A 16,150-nucleotide genomic window follows, 5' to 3' on the forward strand; every position below is an offset into this window, starting at 1 on the left:
AACTAGTTCTCATGCTGTATCGCTGACTGAGTTTGTTGACCAACTAGTTCTCATGCTGTATCGCTGACTGAGTTTGTTGACTAACTAGTTCTCATGCTGTACTCACTGCCTGAGTTTGTTGACTAACTAGTTCTCATGCTGTATTGCTGACTAAGTTTGTTGACTAGCTAGTTCCCATGCTGTATCGCTGACTGAGTTTGTTGACTGTGTCAGATCAACAGAATGAAATGGCGGCGCTGCTGGACCGCGACACGAGCTTCTTTCAGAAGAGAAACTCCAGCGCGACTCAAGTAAGTCCTTCAGCTCATGTTGAGTTTGCTCTGTGTGTGTTTGACTCGGGCTCACTAGCTATGTTTCCATCCAAAGATACGAATTTAACTTATGTGCAAAAGTGGAATATCGCATAAAACATTTGCGAATAAAGCACCGTTTCCATCCATCGAGTCAAAGAGAACAAAATCGTCACTTTCTGATAAACTGGCACTAAATACCTCTAAGAAAACTAGGAGAAGCCACTAAATTTAATTTAAATTTAAATGACTTGCACTTCAGGGAGAGCAGACGTAACACAATAAATGCGGTCATTGCTTTTAGAGGTGGATGCCTGCTGTTTGGGAACGCAGTCGTGTAAGACCGTAATTATACAGAAATACTTTGATGACAGATTTTCCTCAGGGATTTCAGATCGACCAAAACAACATATAGACGCTGTGAACGAGATCGGTCCGCTGTTTAGTCGAGTTATCCCGTCTCATAGCGCAAAGTCACATGACTTTTTCAATGCGCATGGTGGAATTGATTCGGTAAATATGTTTCCATCGTAGTTTATGCACATTTTTTCTTACCGGATAAAAAGTTTATCCTACTCAGTTGTGCGCATTAATTTTTTATGCACATTTTTATCATTTATACGCATCTTGACGTTTCCATCCAGCGGTTTTTTATGCGATCATCCAAAATGTGCATAAAAATAGGTGAATGGAAACATAGCTACTGAGCGCTCCTTTGCTTTATTGTGAGTTTGGACATGAAGACAGGTCTGACTGACAGGCTGCCACTTCCTGCTGCGCCTGAACTCTGGGAGGAACAGGAAGCAGTAGCTGCTCTTAAAACTCTCACTGGAAGTAAAGCCCAGCCGGCGCTTCTGCTCTGTGATCGGAGGTGACTGTCTCGTTATTGAGCTTTAACACGAGCGCATGTTAAGTGAGTTCAGCGGGCTGAAAGTATGTTTGTGTCATTATTCAACACATGCTCAGTAGAGTCTCTCTCCGCATGAGAAACAGAAGTGTGATCGTTTCACTTTTAGGGTGTATTCACACCAGGAAAGTCCGCTAGTTCACTTGCTTTGGTCCGGACCAAATACAATGTTGATTTTTTTTTTCTTCGTTTGGTGCGGTTCGCTTTCACACTGAACTTTTTTGCAAGTGAACCAGAAATTTAAAACAAAACCACACATGTGCTAAGGTCATCCATTCATTGGACAGAAATTCTCAAGCAGTGAAAAACAGGAAGTGCAAAAACAGGCTAATCATGGAAATCTTTCGTAGTACAATTTTTATTCTTTTACTGATTTGATGTTATCAGATACTAACGCAATATGAAGAAACTTTTAAGCATCATATGAGACAATGTTATACGGTGTTGTAATTACGACTTGCCGAAAATAAAATATACAGATATAAAATACTTAAAGCATATCACAATGTTAGTTTAAACTTTTAACCTAGATAAATGTGCGCTATTAGGTGCATATCCAATCGTTAGTACGCCGTCATTTTTGCTCATAAAGGTAAGAATAATACATCGTTCGGAACTGTACAGGGTCTATTTTTATTTGTGTGCACTCACAATATCAAGAACATTTTTTTTGTAAAATAAAGAAAACAAATAGGATGCGCTTGCCTTCTCTGTCTTGAGCAGGAGCGCTTCACAAAAATGCACCGAAACTCAGCTAATATTTTCCTTACAGACATGATGAATATATCTATAGAAAGCTTTAAATGACTACAAAATGAAATAATTTAAATCCAAAACCTCTTATTATTATGTAATCCGTAAAGATGCATTTCTTTCTAAAGGCGCATCCAATGATGAGATGGCGAGTCAGGATCATCAACTTCATAGCGCCACTGACTCATAAAACACTAGTTTATTAATAAATAATTCAAATATCTCCTTACTATTTTCTCCCAACATAGTCATGGTAATTTTTGCAGCAAGCTTTAGCCTATTTAGCGTGCTCATGTTACGTTGCTGTGCGCCATGGTCACAAAAACTCATCATTTGCATGTGTTTTTAAGCATTGTGGTTTAAAAACAAGTAATTTAAGCCATTGAAACGCAAATAACAGCAATATATGCATCTGTTTCTGAGCGTGATTTCTGCAATTGGGTCGGATGGAGGTCGGGTCATATTCACACCTTAAACGAACCGTACCAGAGTTGGTTTGGAAGCGGACCGAGACACCTCTTCAGCTGGGTCTGGGTACGGTTGTTTGGTGCGCACGCGAGTGTGATTGCTGTATTCACACCTGCCCAAAGGATCCGCACCAAGAGGGGAGGCGAACTTGAGTTCGATTCAATCGAACCAAACAAGACAGGTGTGAATGCACCCTCAATGTCTTAGAGTAAAGATGCACCGGTTGACCAGCCATTTTTTCGTTTTATTCAGACTATCTCTGTTCTGTGCTTGCACACGAACACTGCACTGCAATCATTTTGTCAAAATGTCATTTGTGTGGAAATATTACGTTATATTTAGTCTGTAAACGGCCATTAACAGAGGCCAGCGACACTGAAGACGGACGCAAAGAGGAGAAAACAGGCAGAGCAAGATCACTGTTCACGGTGCGGGAAAAAGTAAGGTTCTTTTTGATCTTTAGAAAAGGTTAGATGGTATTTTCTTTTCATCTTGCCTCCGTATGTTAAAGTCGTGTTTATAAGAGCAGAGCTGCTGTGTTTATGGCGGTAACCAAGGAAACGCTGTATCACTGCTCCATGAGCGCCACCTGCTGTCAGAGAGTGAATCTGCGTCTCATTCCCTTAATCTCCTTTATCAGTTTTGTTTCAAAGTAGGTGTCCAGATTTCTGAAATGGAAATGGGGATATTTCCAAGTTCAGTTGCAAAAATATTACTGAAATCTCTATTATTATCAATACATGACAAAACATGTTTGTATATTTGTGTTTTTAATTCCTGTGGGGTCAATAAAGTGTTGTTGTAATTAATAATAATTATGGTGTTTGCAGGTTTTAATACAGTCCACTAAATTAATGAAAAACAGTAAACAGGAAAATTATGGTATTGCAAATTACAAATAGCAAGCAGACCAAAACAAAAACTAACACACACGGTACAGCAGTACAGTTTATTTATATGTGTGTGTGCATAATTATCACGATCAATCACACACTGAAATTAAGCGTACACCGTTTATTCATTGTCTGTTTGCTAGCAGGAGCTGTGGTGTGTTTTGCACTAAATACTCCTTGAGCTTAGATGCACATGTTTACTTCAACTTCAACTTCATCTTTATTTATTTATAAAGCACTTTCAAGACCACGGTGTGGAAACCAAAGTGCTTTACAGGAAGACTAAATAAAAATATAAGAATAAAATCAAGCATACAACATTATAAATATATACCACAACAACAAAGAACAAATTACAAGACATTTTTAAATGCTAATGAAAACAAAGCGCACTCTGAAATACAGGAAGTGTAGGAGAAGGTTTTACAGACAGAGGAAGGTCACTGAGCAGCAACAGAAAAGGCCCGATCACCTTTGCATTTTAAACGAGATCGAGGAACCATCAGATGTAATTGATCATTAGAACGCAAAGACCTATTGAATTGATGCAAACTGATTAAATCAGAAATATACTCTGGTGCTAAACCATGCAAAGCTTTAAAAACATATAATAGTTTACATTGAACCAGAGTAAACCATTGTCACATGACCAACATTTCAGTAGTCAGCACAACGCTCTACGCAGACTCTGGCAATATAATCACCATTGTTTACTCACCAGACTGATATACTGGTCTATTTACACACACACACATACAGTATAGGATTCCACCAAATCAGCCTTTCTTTGTAAAATGGCACAGCTTCTTAAATATCTGAATGTACACTCTTAACATCAGTCAATCAAGCATTGTATTATAATATTGGTTTCATGCAGGTGTTTCATGTAGTATAATTTCACAAAGCTAGGGTCAGAACATTCTGTTTTTGCTTCAAATTTTTTAATTATACAGTCTAAATTAAATCAAACATTGCACGTTACAAGTGTGTAAAATCTTTTTTTTTTTTTTGGGGATTGATTCGTGATTAAAATGCAGTGGTTGCCTCTCATTTCCAATGGCTATGAAAAATCAAGACTGAAGAATATGCAATGTTATTTTAGATGTGACTATTCAATTTCTGTACCTAAACACCTACAAACATAAAAGCCTAAAGCATCATTTCATTTGCATTTTTGTGCTATATATTCAGTGGTGCTATTGCTTGTAATTTGTTCATTTGTTCTTATTTACTGACTGTTCACTTGTCTTTAATAATGTTTGAGTATTATAATATTATGATAATTATATTATAACGCTCGGGACAGTGAACGGATGTGCCACCGCTGCGCCGTCACGGAAGTTTATCATTTGCACATGTTCTTAAGTCTTGCTAATTTAAAAATTCAAACGATTTGAAAGTATTCCTGCAAGACGTGAAAGAACTGCGTTCAGTGTTGTGTGTGTGACCCCGAGCCCCGAGTTGAGTTTCTTTCCACGTCTTTCTTGAGCTTGAACGGACAAATACATACAAAAGTGTGTCAGAATACCCGTCTTGGCGAGTAACTTTGTAGCTTTAGCAATGATTCATCTATATTTAATTTATACAGTTGTAAGGGAAACAGGTCAATTTAGCTCAAAGGGAATCATTTAAGATTTTAAAGGGAACTCCACCAATAATATGTAAGGGACAGAATCACTGTTTTACGGCTGATCACTGAGACGGCCAGCGATTCAGTGAACGAGCCGTATGACATCAATTCTGCAATGGATATTTATATCCAAAATATAGTGAAAACACTAGTAATTAGCACAGTAACAAGATCGGCAGTTTAAGACATTAACTTGTGAGCACAACGGTGCGGTATTTTTTTGTGGCAGGTCCAGTGAAAATGTTGGCAGGGCAAGTAAAAATTAGAACCACTGGCCCGACCGGGCAATTAGAAAAAATCCTTAGCGTTGAACCCTGACAATATACAGCGCACTAAGGATTGATGAGCTGCTGGGTTCATGAATATTAATCACATTGTCTGCATTCACTCGAACTGATTTGCTGAAATCAAAACAGGGATGTTAATAGATGATCGCCAGCCAATGAGATTGCCGCTTGCGCATTAGCTCCGCCCACTACCGGAGAAACCGGCATATCTTCTGCTTGTTCTTAAAAGCTGAATAATTCTAAATGAACTCCGTTATTTTGACAGGAAAATACAACAAATAATAAATTTAACAGCTATGATACAACAAATTAGGTAAAGTCTACCTAATATTTCTCAGTATATTACACAAATAATTACCTATACAAATTGGGTAATATTAACTCTATTGTTAGCAGGCAACAGTTCATCTACTAAATTATTATTAATAAACCAGTGTCTTCATGCATGTCAGAATATGCACTAAAAACAACATTCTTAAATGCTGTCTCATTTTGTCATTTCAAACAATAAGAAACTGATTTGATGTAATGTGTGACTACAATGATTGCAGCACTTGAAATGAGGCTGTGGGATCAAGCATCACCAACACCTTCATTATTTGGTCTCCTCCTGTTAAAAAGAAAAACAAGAAGCACTTTTGTTTACATTAGTTTAAGCATATTAGCATGCTGTTCACAAATGGCAGCTAATATATTTCCTAGAGAGCCGCTGTGCTGCAGAGTTCAGCTCCAACCCTAATCAAACACACCTGAACCAGCTCATCAGTGTGTTCAGTATCACGAAGGCTATGGGCAGGGTTTTTCAGGGTTGGAGCTAAACTCTGCAGGACAGTGGATCTCTAGCACCGAACTTTCCTACCCCTGGGCTTTAAGAAGTCAAATAAAAGGCAGTGTATTCTTCACTGTATGAGTTAAATACACAATGGGTGGGTTGCACCAATACGGATTAAATTAAGCAAAGTTTACTACTAATCATGGATTTGTTGATCTAGGTTTCATTTTAAATTGAGTTGTGTTGCACCACTTAGTTTTAAACACAGATTAACAAATCAGGGATAAGAGTTCTAACCTGTGATTAAAACCCCCCCCCTACGATAAATTAATCCGTCCGCCATGAAGGATTCTCCATTGTAATGGAACAGCAACCATGTTAATGTTCTATATCCTTCTTTACTGACTCCCAGAAACTCTCTCTGACATAAGTAGCTCTTGTCGATAAAGGAAATAAACTTGTAAAATATCAGGCGTCTTTATATACTGCTGCATAGAGACCGTTAGAATAGGGCTGGGCGATATAGCTAAAAAATTATCACGATATATAGTAGGCTAATGTTTCATATCGTTCGGTATCGATAATTATAGATTTTTATAACCTTTCTTAGAGAGCAGTAGAAAAAAAGGTTTAAATTTAAACACTGTAGTTTTAATTTACCCAATTTATTAAGACAAACAACAACTTATTTTAGTCTTAATAAACAAAATAACAAATAAAACAAAATAACAAAATAAAATTTAAACAAATATCTCCTTTGCTATATTTTATTTGCAGATTAAATAAGTGTTAAGGAAACATCTGGCCTGTCTCCTGAGGCCACAGGAGGGCGCGATGAGCAAAATAATAACCTCATTAAACCTCATTATTTATTCAATGCAATGACAGCTGTCTATAAAAAAGTGCATACCGTCTAAACTAATATTTATAAATCAAATATAATTTCATAAATTGCATAAACAATATGAACAAAACCGCATCGTGTATTTATACATAGATTAATACAAACAGCCAAAGCGCCGATCACGCGATTGCATTTAAAAAGATATGAGACGCAGTGGAATGGAATAAAACCCCAGACGTGTTTTCTCAAAGCTGAACCTCTTTTAACTTTGCATGGCGTTCTATTCAACTCTTGTGCGAGACGCGAGTGTTCAGTCGTAGTTGTGCGTCTCAAGAATGCGCCGAATATGCATCTGTGTGAACGGCTTGGTTTGTGTTTTAACTTAATATCTTCTCCGCATTGAGCTTCTATAGTTCTCTAATATTTTGAATGAATAATGCAGCAGCGGCGCATCTTGTGGGTTCAACTGGATATAAACCAACAAAAACATTCAAATACAACATGACACTTACATCTCGTGCGCCGCTGATAAGCTCCCTGACGCACACCTAACATTCAAATACACCGTTTTTGCATTCGAATGCGAATTTTTCTTTTTAATTCGATTAATATTGCTTTTTTTGATTCCCAGTCTCTCATTTCAGCATGTGTTTGTGTTCTGTCGGCCGCTTGTCACTCACAACACGCGCCTTAAAATGAAAAAAAAAAAAAGCGTGAAACTGTCGTGCGATATATCTAACATTTGTTTCTATCATTATCGATGATGGTGTACCGTCGATAAATACTGTTTTATCGCCCAGGCCTACGTTAGAATAAACAGCTGATCATGCAGGCTATGAAAACATTGAGGCAGCGTGTACAGATTTCAGAAGCCTGGTAATATATTTATATTATCAATTAATGGAGTAATATAGCACCATAGCTTATGAACAGCTGGCACGATTCGCGGAGCCTGTTTGATCGCGGTCCAGCCGTGAGAAACGATCACTGGCCCCGCTGCCATTAAATGCTCCATATATTCCTCTCACCTTTTCTTCAGCCCCTTCACACAGTAATACCAGTAAATTGCTGTAAAATTACCAGAACGACTTTACCAGTAAATGCAAAAATGTGCTGTTCACACAGGCAACGACGTTTAGTCTTTTTACCGATAAAGCACTGTTCACACATCGGTTTCAAATTACCGGTAAATCCTGTGACGTCACTAACCGGAAATGAGCTCTAAACGACTGCGGCTCCCGGTGTTGTGTTTGTAATCATGGAGGGGTAAACGCGGTCTGTGTTTTTGTTGATGTTTTCATTTTTGTGTGAAGCGTTCTTATTCATGCAGCACTTTTGGCCCACAGACATCGTATTAGACGAGTTCAAACCGAACTACACGGCGCGGAGGAAACGTGTCATCTGCGTCAGAATGTCATGATTGGCTCAGAGTCGACGTGCGATCTGAACTCATGCATGCTCATACCGTAATCTCATTCTGCGTTCACATAGAGCACATTACCGTAACTTACTGGTAATGTTACAGCTTCCCATACTGGTAAATTGGCGGGATGAATTTACCGGTGTTTTTGAAACGGTCCTGTTCCCACATGATCTCTTACCGGTAATTTACCAGTAGAGTGTGTATGTGTGAGAGCTGCTGTCTGACCTCCACCCTCACACCCTGCTCAATGCGCTTTCTTTTCATTTGTGTTTCTCATAAACACCTCTCTGAGACCTGATGACACACCCACTGCTTCTGTCTTCGTTCAGTCAGCCACTTATCATAATTGTAGGCACACTTTATTTCATTTAAACCTCCTCAACTGTAATCTTAAAGTTAATACCTAATTGAGATTTAATTATATTTATATCGAGCACTTCATACACAGTGCTTTACACAAAAGGAATGAATCTGTTTAATATAAAGTGGGTTCGTGTTGTTGTCTGCTTTTGAAATGCAGTAAATGAGGTGACCTAATCTTTTCAAAAACAGCAACAACAGTGATTTCTAAAATGGCTCAAAAGCAGGTTTCTCTCTGCAGGACTCGCAGCAGCCGTCACCGTTAGCGCTGTTGGCTGCCACCTGCAGTTGGATTGAAGAAGACGAAGCGGTAGATCAGCAGTCAGGGCCAAGCCAGACCCAGGACAATCTGTCCCACACCACCAACGGCTGGCACGTGACCCCCGCAGGAGCTCCGGTGTGCACCAGCTCCGTACAGCTTCCCATACTGGTAAATTGGCGGGATGAATTTACCAGTTCTGTTGTTTGTTTTTGAAACGGTCCTGTTCCCACATGATCTCTTACCGGTAATTTACCAGTAGAGTGTGTATGTGTGAGAGCTGCTGTCTGACCTCCACCCTCACACCCTGCTCAATGCGCTTTCTTTTCATTTGTGTTTCTCATAAACACCTCTCTGAGACCTGATGACACACCCACTGCTTCTGTCTTCGTTCAGTCAGCCACTTATCATAATTGTAGGCACACTTTATTTCATTTAAACCTCCTCAACTGTAATCTTAAAGTTAATACCTAATTGAGATTTAATTATATTTATATCGAGCACTTCATACACAGTGCTTTACACAAAAGGAATGAATCTGTTTAATATAAAGTGGGTTCGTGTTGTTGTCTGCTTTTGAAATGCAGTAAATGAGGTGACCTAATCTTTTCAAAAACAGCAACAACAGTGATTTCTAAAATGGCTCAAAAGCAGGTTTCTCTCTGCAGGACTCGCAGCAGCCGTCACCGTTAGCGCTGTTGGCTGCCACCTGCAGTTGGATTGAAGAAGACGAAGCGGTAGATCAGCAGTCAGGGCCAAGCCAGACCCAGGACAATCTGTCCCACACCACCAACGGCTGGCACGTGACCCCCGCAGGAGCTCCGGTGTGCACCAGCTCCGGCTCCTCTCACACCACCGCCTCGGAGCACAGCAGCAGGCCGCCGGCCTCCGTGGGACAGCAGCAGTACGTGATGGCGTCCTCACAGAACCCACAGAGTCAGCAGGTGCTCGCCACCCTCTCTGGGGTGATGCCTAGTATCCAGTATCAGGTGATCCCGCAGTTTCAGACCGTAGATGCACAGCAGCTGCAGTTCACTCAGGACTGGTCAGCCGCAGCAGCGGGGCAGTTTCAGCTGGTGTCCTCTCCCAGCGGTAACCAGCAGCTCATCGCTGCCCCCACCAACCCAGCTGCTGGCAACATCTTAACCGTGCCGGGCCTTTTCCAGCAAGCAGTCCCTCTGCAGAACATCAGTCTGGGCGGGACAGTGCTGCCCAATCAGGCGCAGTTCCTCACCAACGTGCCACTGAATGCTAACCTCACCCTTCTCCCGGTGGGCTCTGCTGCCGCTGCTGGACCCGTGAGCGACGCAAGCGCCGGAGGAACCGTAGGAACTGCTCTGCAGCTGCTCCAGAGCACGGCGTGTACCACTGCAGCGGAGTACTGCACTACTACCAGCACACAGACGGCTGCTTCACAGAGTGGCCATGGAGAGACTGGAAAGCCCTTGCAGAACATGTCTGGAGCGTCTGATAATAGAGACGGACAGATGCAGTGTCAAGCTCAGATTCTCCTGCAGAGCGTCCAGCCCGGCTCCGTCTCAGCCAGCGGTCAGGTGTTCTCCACACAGAGCCTGTCTCAGGACGGAGTGCAGAACCTTCAGATCCAGACCATCTCCAGCGGCAGCCCCATCCTGATCCGCACCGTCGGTCCGAACGGCCAGATCAGCTGGCAGACGCTTCAGCTGCAGAGCCCCGCTAGCACCCAGATCACGCCGGGAACCGTGCAGCTCGCGGGCCTGCAGACCATCAACCTGAACACGCTGGGAAACACCGTTCCCATCACCATCGCCAACACAGCAGGTGAGTCTGCTCTGATCTGCTGAAGCTGTGCTCCGCTCGTTTCAGGACAGCAGAGTGGCAAGAAATAGCTCTTACAAGTACAGCTACACATCTCTTAGCACTTAGTTGATGTTCTTTACGTCTGTGGCTGTCTATTATAATGAAAAAGTGGCAAATGCGAGGCCAGCTGTGAAGTGTAGAAACAGCGAGGGGAAAAAAGACATTTCTGGTGTCAGCCGAAACAGTGATGTTTAATTTCATTTTGATAAACCAATATTGATTCTTAAATCCCAAGATCAGTCATTTAGTTTAGCTTTGTGCTTTTTTTGTCTGATAAAGGCAATGGGACAGAACATTTCTGTTTGCCATTTCTGCATGCCTTCAGCATGCAATAAACAAATTTTTATATGTTTGCGAGTACAGATAGTGGGACTTGTTTTGTATATGCTATTATACCTTTGAAATGAAACAAATAATCTGTTGCTGTTCCCTCGGGTCCCTCGCTTTGGGCAGTTTAGTTATCTCTGGCTACTTTTCCAAGCTGCTTGAGTGTGTGATGGTCCAGCTGTTTGTTCTGCAGGAGATGTGAGCGGTCTGGAGGAGAATGTGGAGAGCAGCCCGACAGCTGTCAGCAGACGCTCGCGCAGGGAAGCCTGCACCTGCCCCTACTGCAAACACGGAGAGGGACGGTACGCCTGCAACTACACTGCACTCACGTTACTTCACACATTTGCCACTAAAAATAGATGTGTGCGATCTGGAAAATGTATTTAGGAGCATGAGTGCAAATAAAATGTATTTAACATCCTAACGTACATGGTAGCCTATTACAAATGTATTAATTTCCTCAATTTATTTATGGAAAAACAGCGATACAGCCTCATATGATTACTGAACTTTATAAGGCGACGCACAGATGAGAAGGCAGAACTGAATGAAAACACACATTCAGCACTAGAGGGCGCTGCGGAGACAGAAATGCAGCCGTTACTCCGGCAACCCTGTAAACAAAGCAGCAGCCGTTACCCCGGCAACCCTGTAAACAAAGCAGCAGCCGTTACCCCGGCAACCCTGTAAACAGCAGTGCTACTTTGTTTCAAACAGTCATTTACATGTTTATATTTGTTTTAGTCTTCAGCATAGCCCCAAATAATTCATACTTAAAGGGATAGTTCACCCAAAAATGAAAATGTGATGTTTATCTGTTTACCCTCGGGGCATCCAAGATGCAGGTGACTTTGTTTCTTCAGTAGAACACAAATTATGATTTTTAAGTCCAGCCGTTGCAGTCAGTCAGTCGTATAATGCATGGCAATGGTAACAAAAACAAAGTCACCTACATCTTGGATGCCCCGGGGGTAAGCAGATAAACATCACATTTTCATTTTTGGGTGAACTATCCCTTTAAAGACTTAATAAGCTATTTATTTTCAACCTTACACTTTTTAAATTTTTATTTTAATCTAACCTAAAACATGGCCTACCTATATATTGACTGATTCGTTATTATTGTTCGGTAACACTTAACAGGTTCCATTAACATTAGTAAACTACATTAGTTAACATGAAATAGCAATGACTGCATTTGTTAATCTTAATGTTAATTTCAACTTAGTAATACATTATAAAATCAAAAGTAAAACAGCCATATCACCCTGCAGCCCAAGACTGGTGGCCCACTGAAGCTGAGCAGGGCTGAGCTGGTCAGTACCTGGATGAGAGACCTCCTGGAAAACTAGGTTGCTGCTGGAAGAGGTGTTAGTGAGGCCAGCAGGGGGTGCTCACCCTGTGGTCTGTGTGGGTCCTAACGCCCCAGTATAGTGATGGGGACACTATACTGTCAACAAGCACCGTCCTTCGGATGAGACGTTAAACCGAGGTCCTGACTCTCTGTGGTCATTATAAACCCCATGGCACTTCGGGTAAAGAGTAGGGGTGTAACCCCGGTGTCCTGGACACATTCCCTCCACCGGCCCTTGTCTGTCATGGCCTCCTAATAATCCCCATCCACTGGATTGGCTCTATCTCTCTCCTCTCCAGCTGTAGCTGGTGAGCTGTGGCTGGATCTGCTGGTGTTTGAGGAGAGACCCCCCACATGACTGTGAAGCGCTTTGGCAGCAATACACTATAAAGCGCTATATAAATGCATCATTCATTCATTCATTCAAAAGTTGTGTCTGCTAATATTATTTAATGGACCAAACATGAACTAACAATAAATAGTTGTATTTTTATTAGTGTTGGACAATGATTAATTGCATCCAAAATAAAAGGTTTACATAATATTACATAATATTGTACATAATATAGTATGTACTGTGTATATTTATGTGTATATGTAAATACACCCACATACATGTATACATTTCAGTAAAATATATTATGTTTATATATTAAATATATTTATAATATAAATCTATACATGTAAATAATTACAAAATATATACTGTATGTGTATTTATATATATATACATAATAAATATACACAGTACACACTAGGGGTGGAACGGTTCAACTTACTCACGGTTCGGCTCGTATCATGGTTTTAGAGTCACGGTTTCGGTATGTGCTATGTTTAGGCAAAAACTATACTGTTTTATTAAATAAAAATAAAGAAAATAAGAATAATCTAAGTACAAGCAAAGGCATAAATAAATACAAAAGAGTAAAGATACAAATAAAATAAACAGTGCTTTTCAGGTTTTTTTAGGTAGGTCTAACATACCTAAACACAACAGCACTTATGTCTTATTTATCTTTTCCTTTTTATTCGAAACATTCCCAAACGCATTAACTGAATTATGAAATATCTTGATTCTCATCTTTATAGATTATGTTGATCTATAGTGGGCGATGGTCAAAGTAGCCTAGTAATGTAATCTATTAACTATGCATAAAAACCTGCTGTTTACTTAATTAACAGATATGGATGAGTTTATATTTAATGTGAATTTAACATTGAAAGTTAGGCTACTAATCATAACACTTTTGTAGTACAGAAAGAGAGCAAAGAACATCTACACTGACAGTCTAGTTCAAGCACTCTCAAAAACTCCCATTAAAAGCACTGAAGCTGTTTACACTATTAAATTAATATCTTACAGATTCGTACACACTTCTGCGGTTTGTTCCTGACGAGAGAATGCGAGCGAGTGAAGAAAACACCGGTGTGTCAGCGATGACTCATCTGAACGCCTCTGATTGGTCACTGCACTCATAAGCTCAACAGCATCGCGTGTGATTGGTTAATGCGCAGCGCTGTACAAACGCGTCTGGCTCCGGCTCAGCGCCAGCCAGCGAACGCAGAATTTAGCAGCTGATGATATGACGCACTGAACGATATAATCACTCCGGTGTGATTGTATTAAATATAGAAAATATTAATCGGCTATTTTTTGTCTTTTGGAAGCTGCACTCAAAATCCACTTTCTGAGTGAGCACGTGCCCCTCACTCTGAATAGGCATGACGCCTCTGTATAGGATAGACGGGCATTTTGACATAATTTTTGTGTGAATTTGTCCATTTAAACACAATACTTCAGAGAAAGCTTAATATTTGCGTGGGTTTACTTCGGATGAGCGCACGCACAAATCTTCTCACTCTGGCTCTTAAATGTTTAAACTGGCAAAGCTTACATGAGTTTAGTTTAAACACAGATATGACCTGTGCTCGCGCTATCCGCAGCCGGTGATGACGGAATAAATGCTCATATTCCAGCATACAGCACTCGCATTGAACAAGAGAGAATGGTTTGTCCACGGGTTTTCCCATCGCTGTTGTTGTAATGCATTGGGAAGCCAGAATGCGCATCCATCAACAGAAACATACAATAGCCGAACCCTGTTTGTTTTACGTGTTATTTATAGCAAACTATATTACAGATGCGTTGTCAGATTTAAGTTGAACCGCGGTCCTAGCGCGTGCTGCACCGTGTGTGGAGAACCGTAGGGTTCGATTGTTTTTCCTCGATCCGTTCCACCCCTAATAAATACAGTATATAGCATATATTATGTAAACAAAAACTTTTATTTTGGATGCGATTAATTGTTGTCCAGCACTCATTTTTAACAGTTTTTTTTCTCACTAAATTATATATTGTGATAAAACCATATACTGTGATAAAAGCTTCAATGACTTTGTGAAAATTTGATGTACATACAATTTAATAGGACTATAAATAATTGCATAATAACCTATTAAATAGTCTGAAGCAAAATTATTTAAAAACCTTGAGTACTTTCTGTATTCTGATAAATTAAATAATTGTGTTTGTAAATGTCTCCTTATTTCCCCTTATTAAGCTAAAACAAAAATGTGTCTTATGCATTGCGCCCCTAAATTTGTTTAATGTGCTCCTAACTTAGGGGCACGTCCCTCTGAGTGTGCGGCTCAGACGAATGTTCAAGTCTCCGCTGCGGCTCAGCAGTCACTGCAACCGTGCTGTCATTTATTACCACAGCCAAAACTAGTAGCATCATTTCAAACACTATTAAAGGCCAATCAACAGTCAGGAATGGAATAAGAACGAATACACAGATTACATTATGATCAGCTTCACCCCTGATGTGTGAGGAGTCTCTGGCAGGTTATTTTAACGAGATAAGCCCTCGATGAGCAGCTGTAAACCAGTCATCTGTCAGACAGACTGCAGTCTACCAGTCCAGTTCTCACTGCTTTCAATACTGTTCTCCGGTCATTCACTGCCTGGTCAACTGAGAGAAAGGCTGGATCATGATTTTTCAGCAGAACTACAGCAGACCATGAGTGTATATTCACACTGCTGTTTGTCTTATCAAACGGGTGATCTTATCTAGTTCTGCCTGAATGCAGGATCAGTCCACAAAGATCGACTTTGGATTCAGCATGATATCATAAATCATACCGTGCTTGCGCGGAGCCTGGCTTCTCCCAAGGTTTAGTTTGGCTTAGTTGGTCTAGAAGACACTTCATCTTCAGAAAATATTAGCAGTCTAACAGCACAGACACTACTGATGAGAAGCAAACTGGAGCCGAGCTGAATAATGCCACTCGTGTCTGCTGTAGAGCTGCTTTCTAGCGGAGAGTGAAGTCATGTCATCACTGCTGTCTCCTGGTATTACTGTGAAGCTGCTGTCTTATAAGTGAATGAGATTTGATTGTGCTTTATGCCTTACCTGCAGCTGAGCTCTACATGTGTTTCTCAATGTGTCGTCCTGTTACAGCAGTGACCCCAGTAAGAAGAAGCAGCACATCTGTCATCTTCCCGGCTGTGGGAAGGTGTATGGGAAGACGTCTCACCTGCGGGCACACCTGCGCTGGCACACGGGAGAGAGACCCTTCATGTGCTCCTGGTCCTTCTGCGGGAAACGCTTCACTCGCTCCGATGAGCTGCAGCGGCACAAGAGGACACACACAGGTGAGCTTCACACGCTTGCAGAGCTCGCAGAGAGAGCGTGTGTGTGTGTGTGAGTGTGTGAGTGTGTGAGTGTGTGTGTGAGTGTCTGA

General features: G+C 40.9%; 1 protein-coding gene across 1 annotated transcript in view; it reads left to right on the plus strand.

Annotated features, from left to right (window-relative positions):
* LOC107748519 (transcription factor Sp1-like) overlaps positions 1–16,150 on the plus strand; it is a 33,145-nt gene that overhangs the window by 2,784 nt on the left and 14,211 nt on the right. Inside the window, exons 2-6 of the mRNA XM_016563329.1 lie at positions 214–290; positions 8,869–9,032; positions 9,719–10,686; positions 11,246–11,354; positions 15,868–16,061. Coding sequence (XP_016418815.1) covers positions 214–290; positions 8,869–9,032; positions 9,719–10,686; positions 11,246–11,354; positions 15,868–16,061 — 1,512 coding nt within the window. The remainder of the gene's footprint in view (positions 1–213; positions 291–8,868; positions 9,033–9,718; positions 10,687–11,245; positions 11,355–15,867; positions 16,062–16,150) is intronic.

The sequence above is a fragment of the Sinocyclocheilus rhinocerous genome, unplaced genomic scaffold (genome assembly GCF_001515625.1).
Source record: "Sinocyclocheilus rhinocerous isolate Xijiao unplaced genomic scaffold, SAMN03320098_v1.1 scaffold1974, whole genome shotgun sequence".
Taxonomy (NCBI): Eukaryota; Metazoa; Chordata; class Actinopteri; order Cypriniformes; family Cyprinidae; genus Sinocyclocheilus; species Sinocyclocheilus rhinocerous.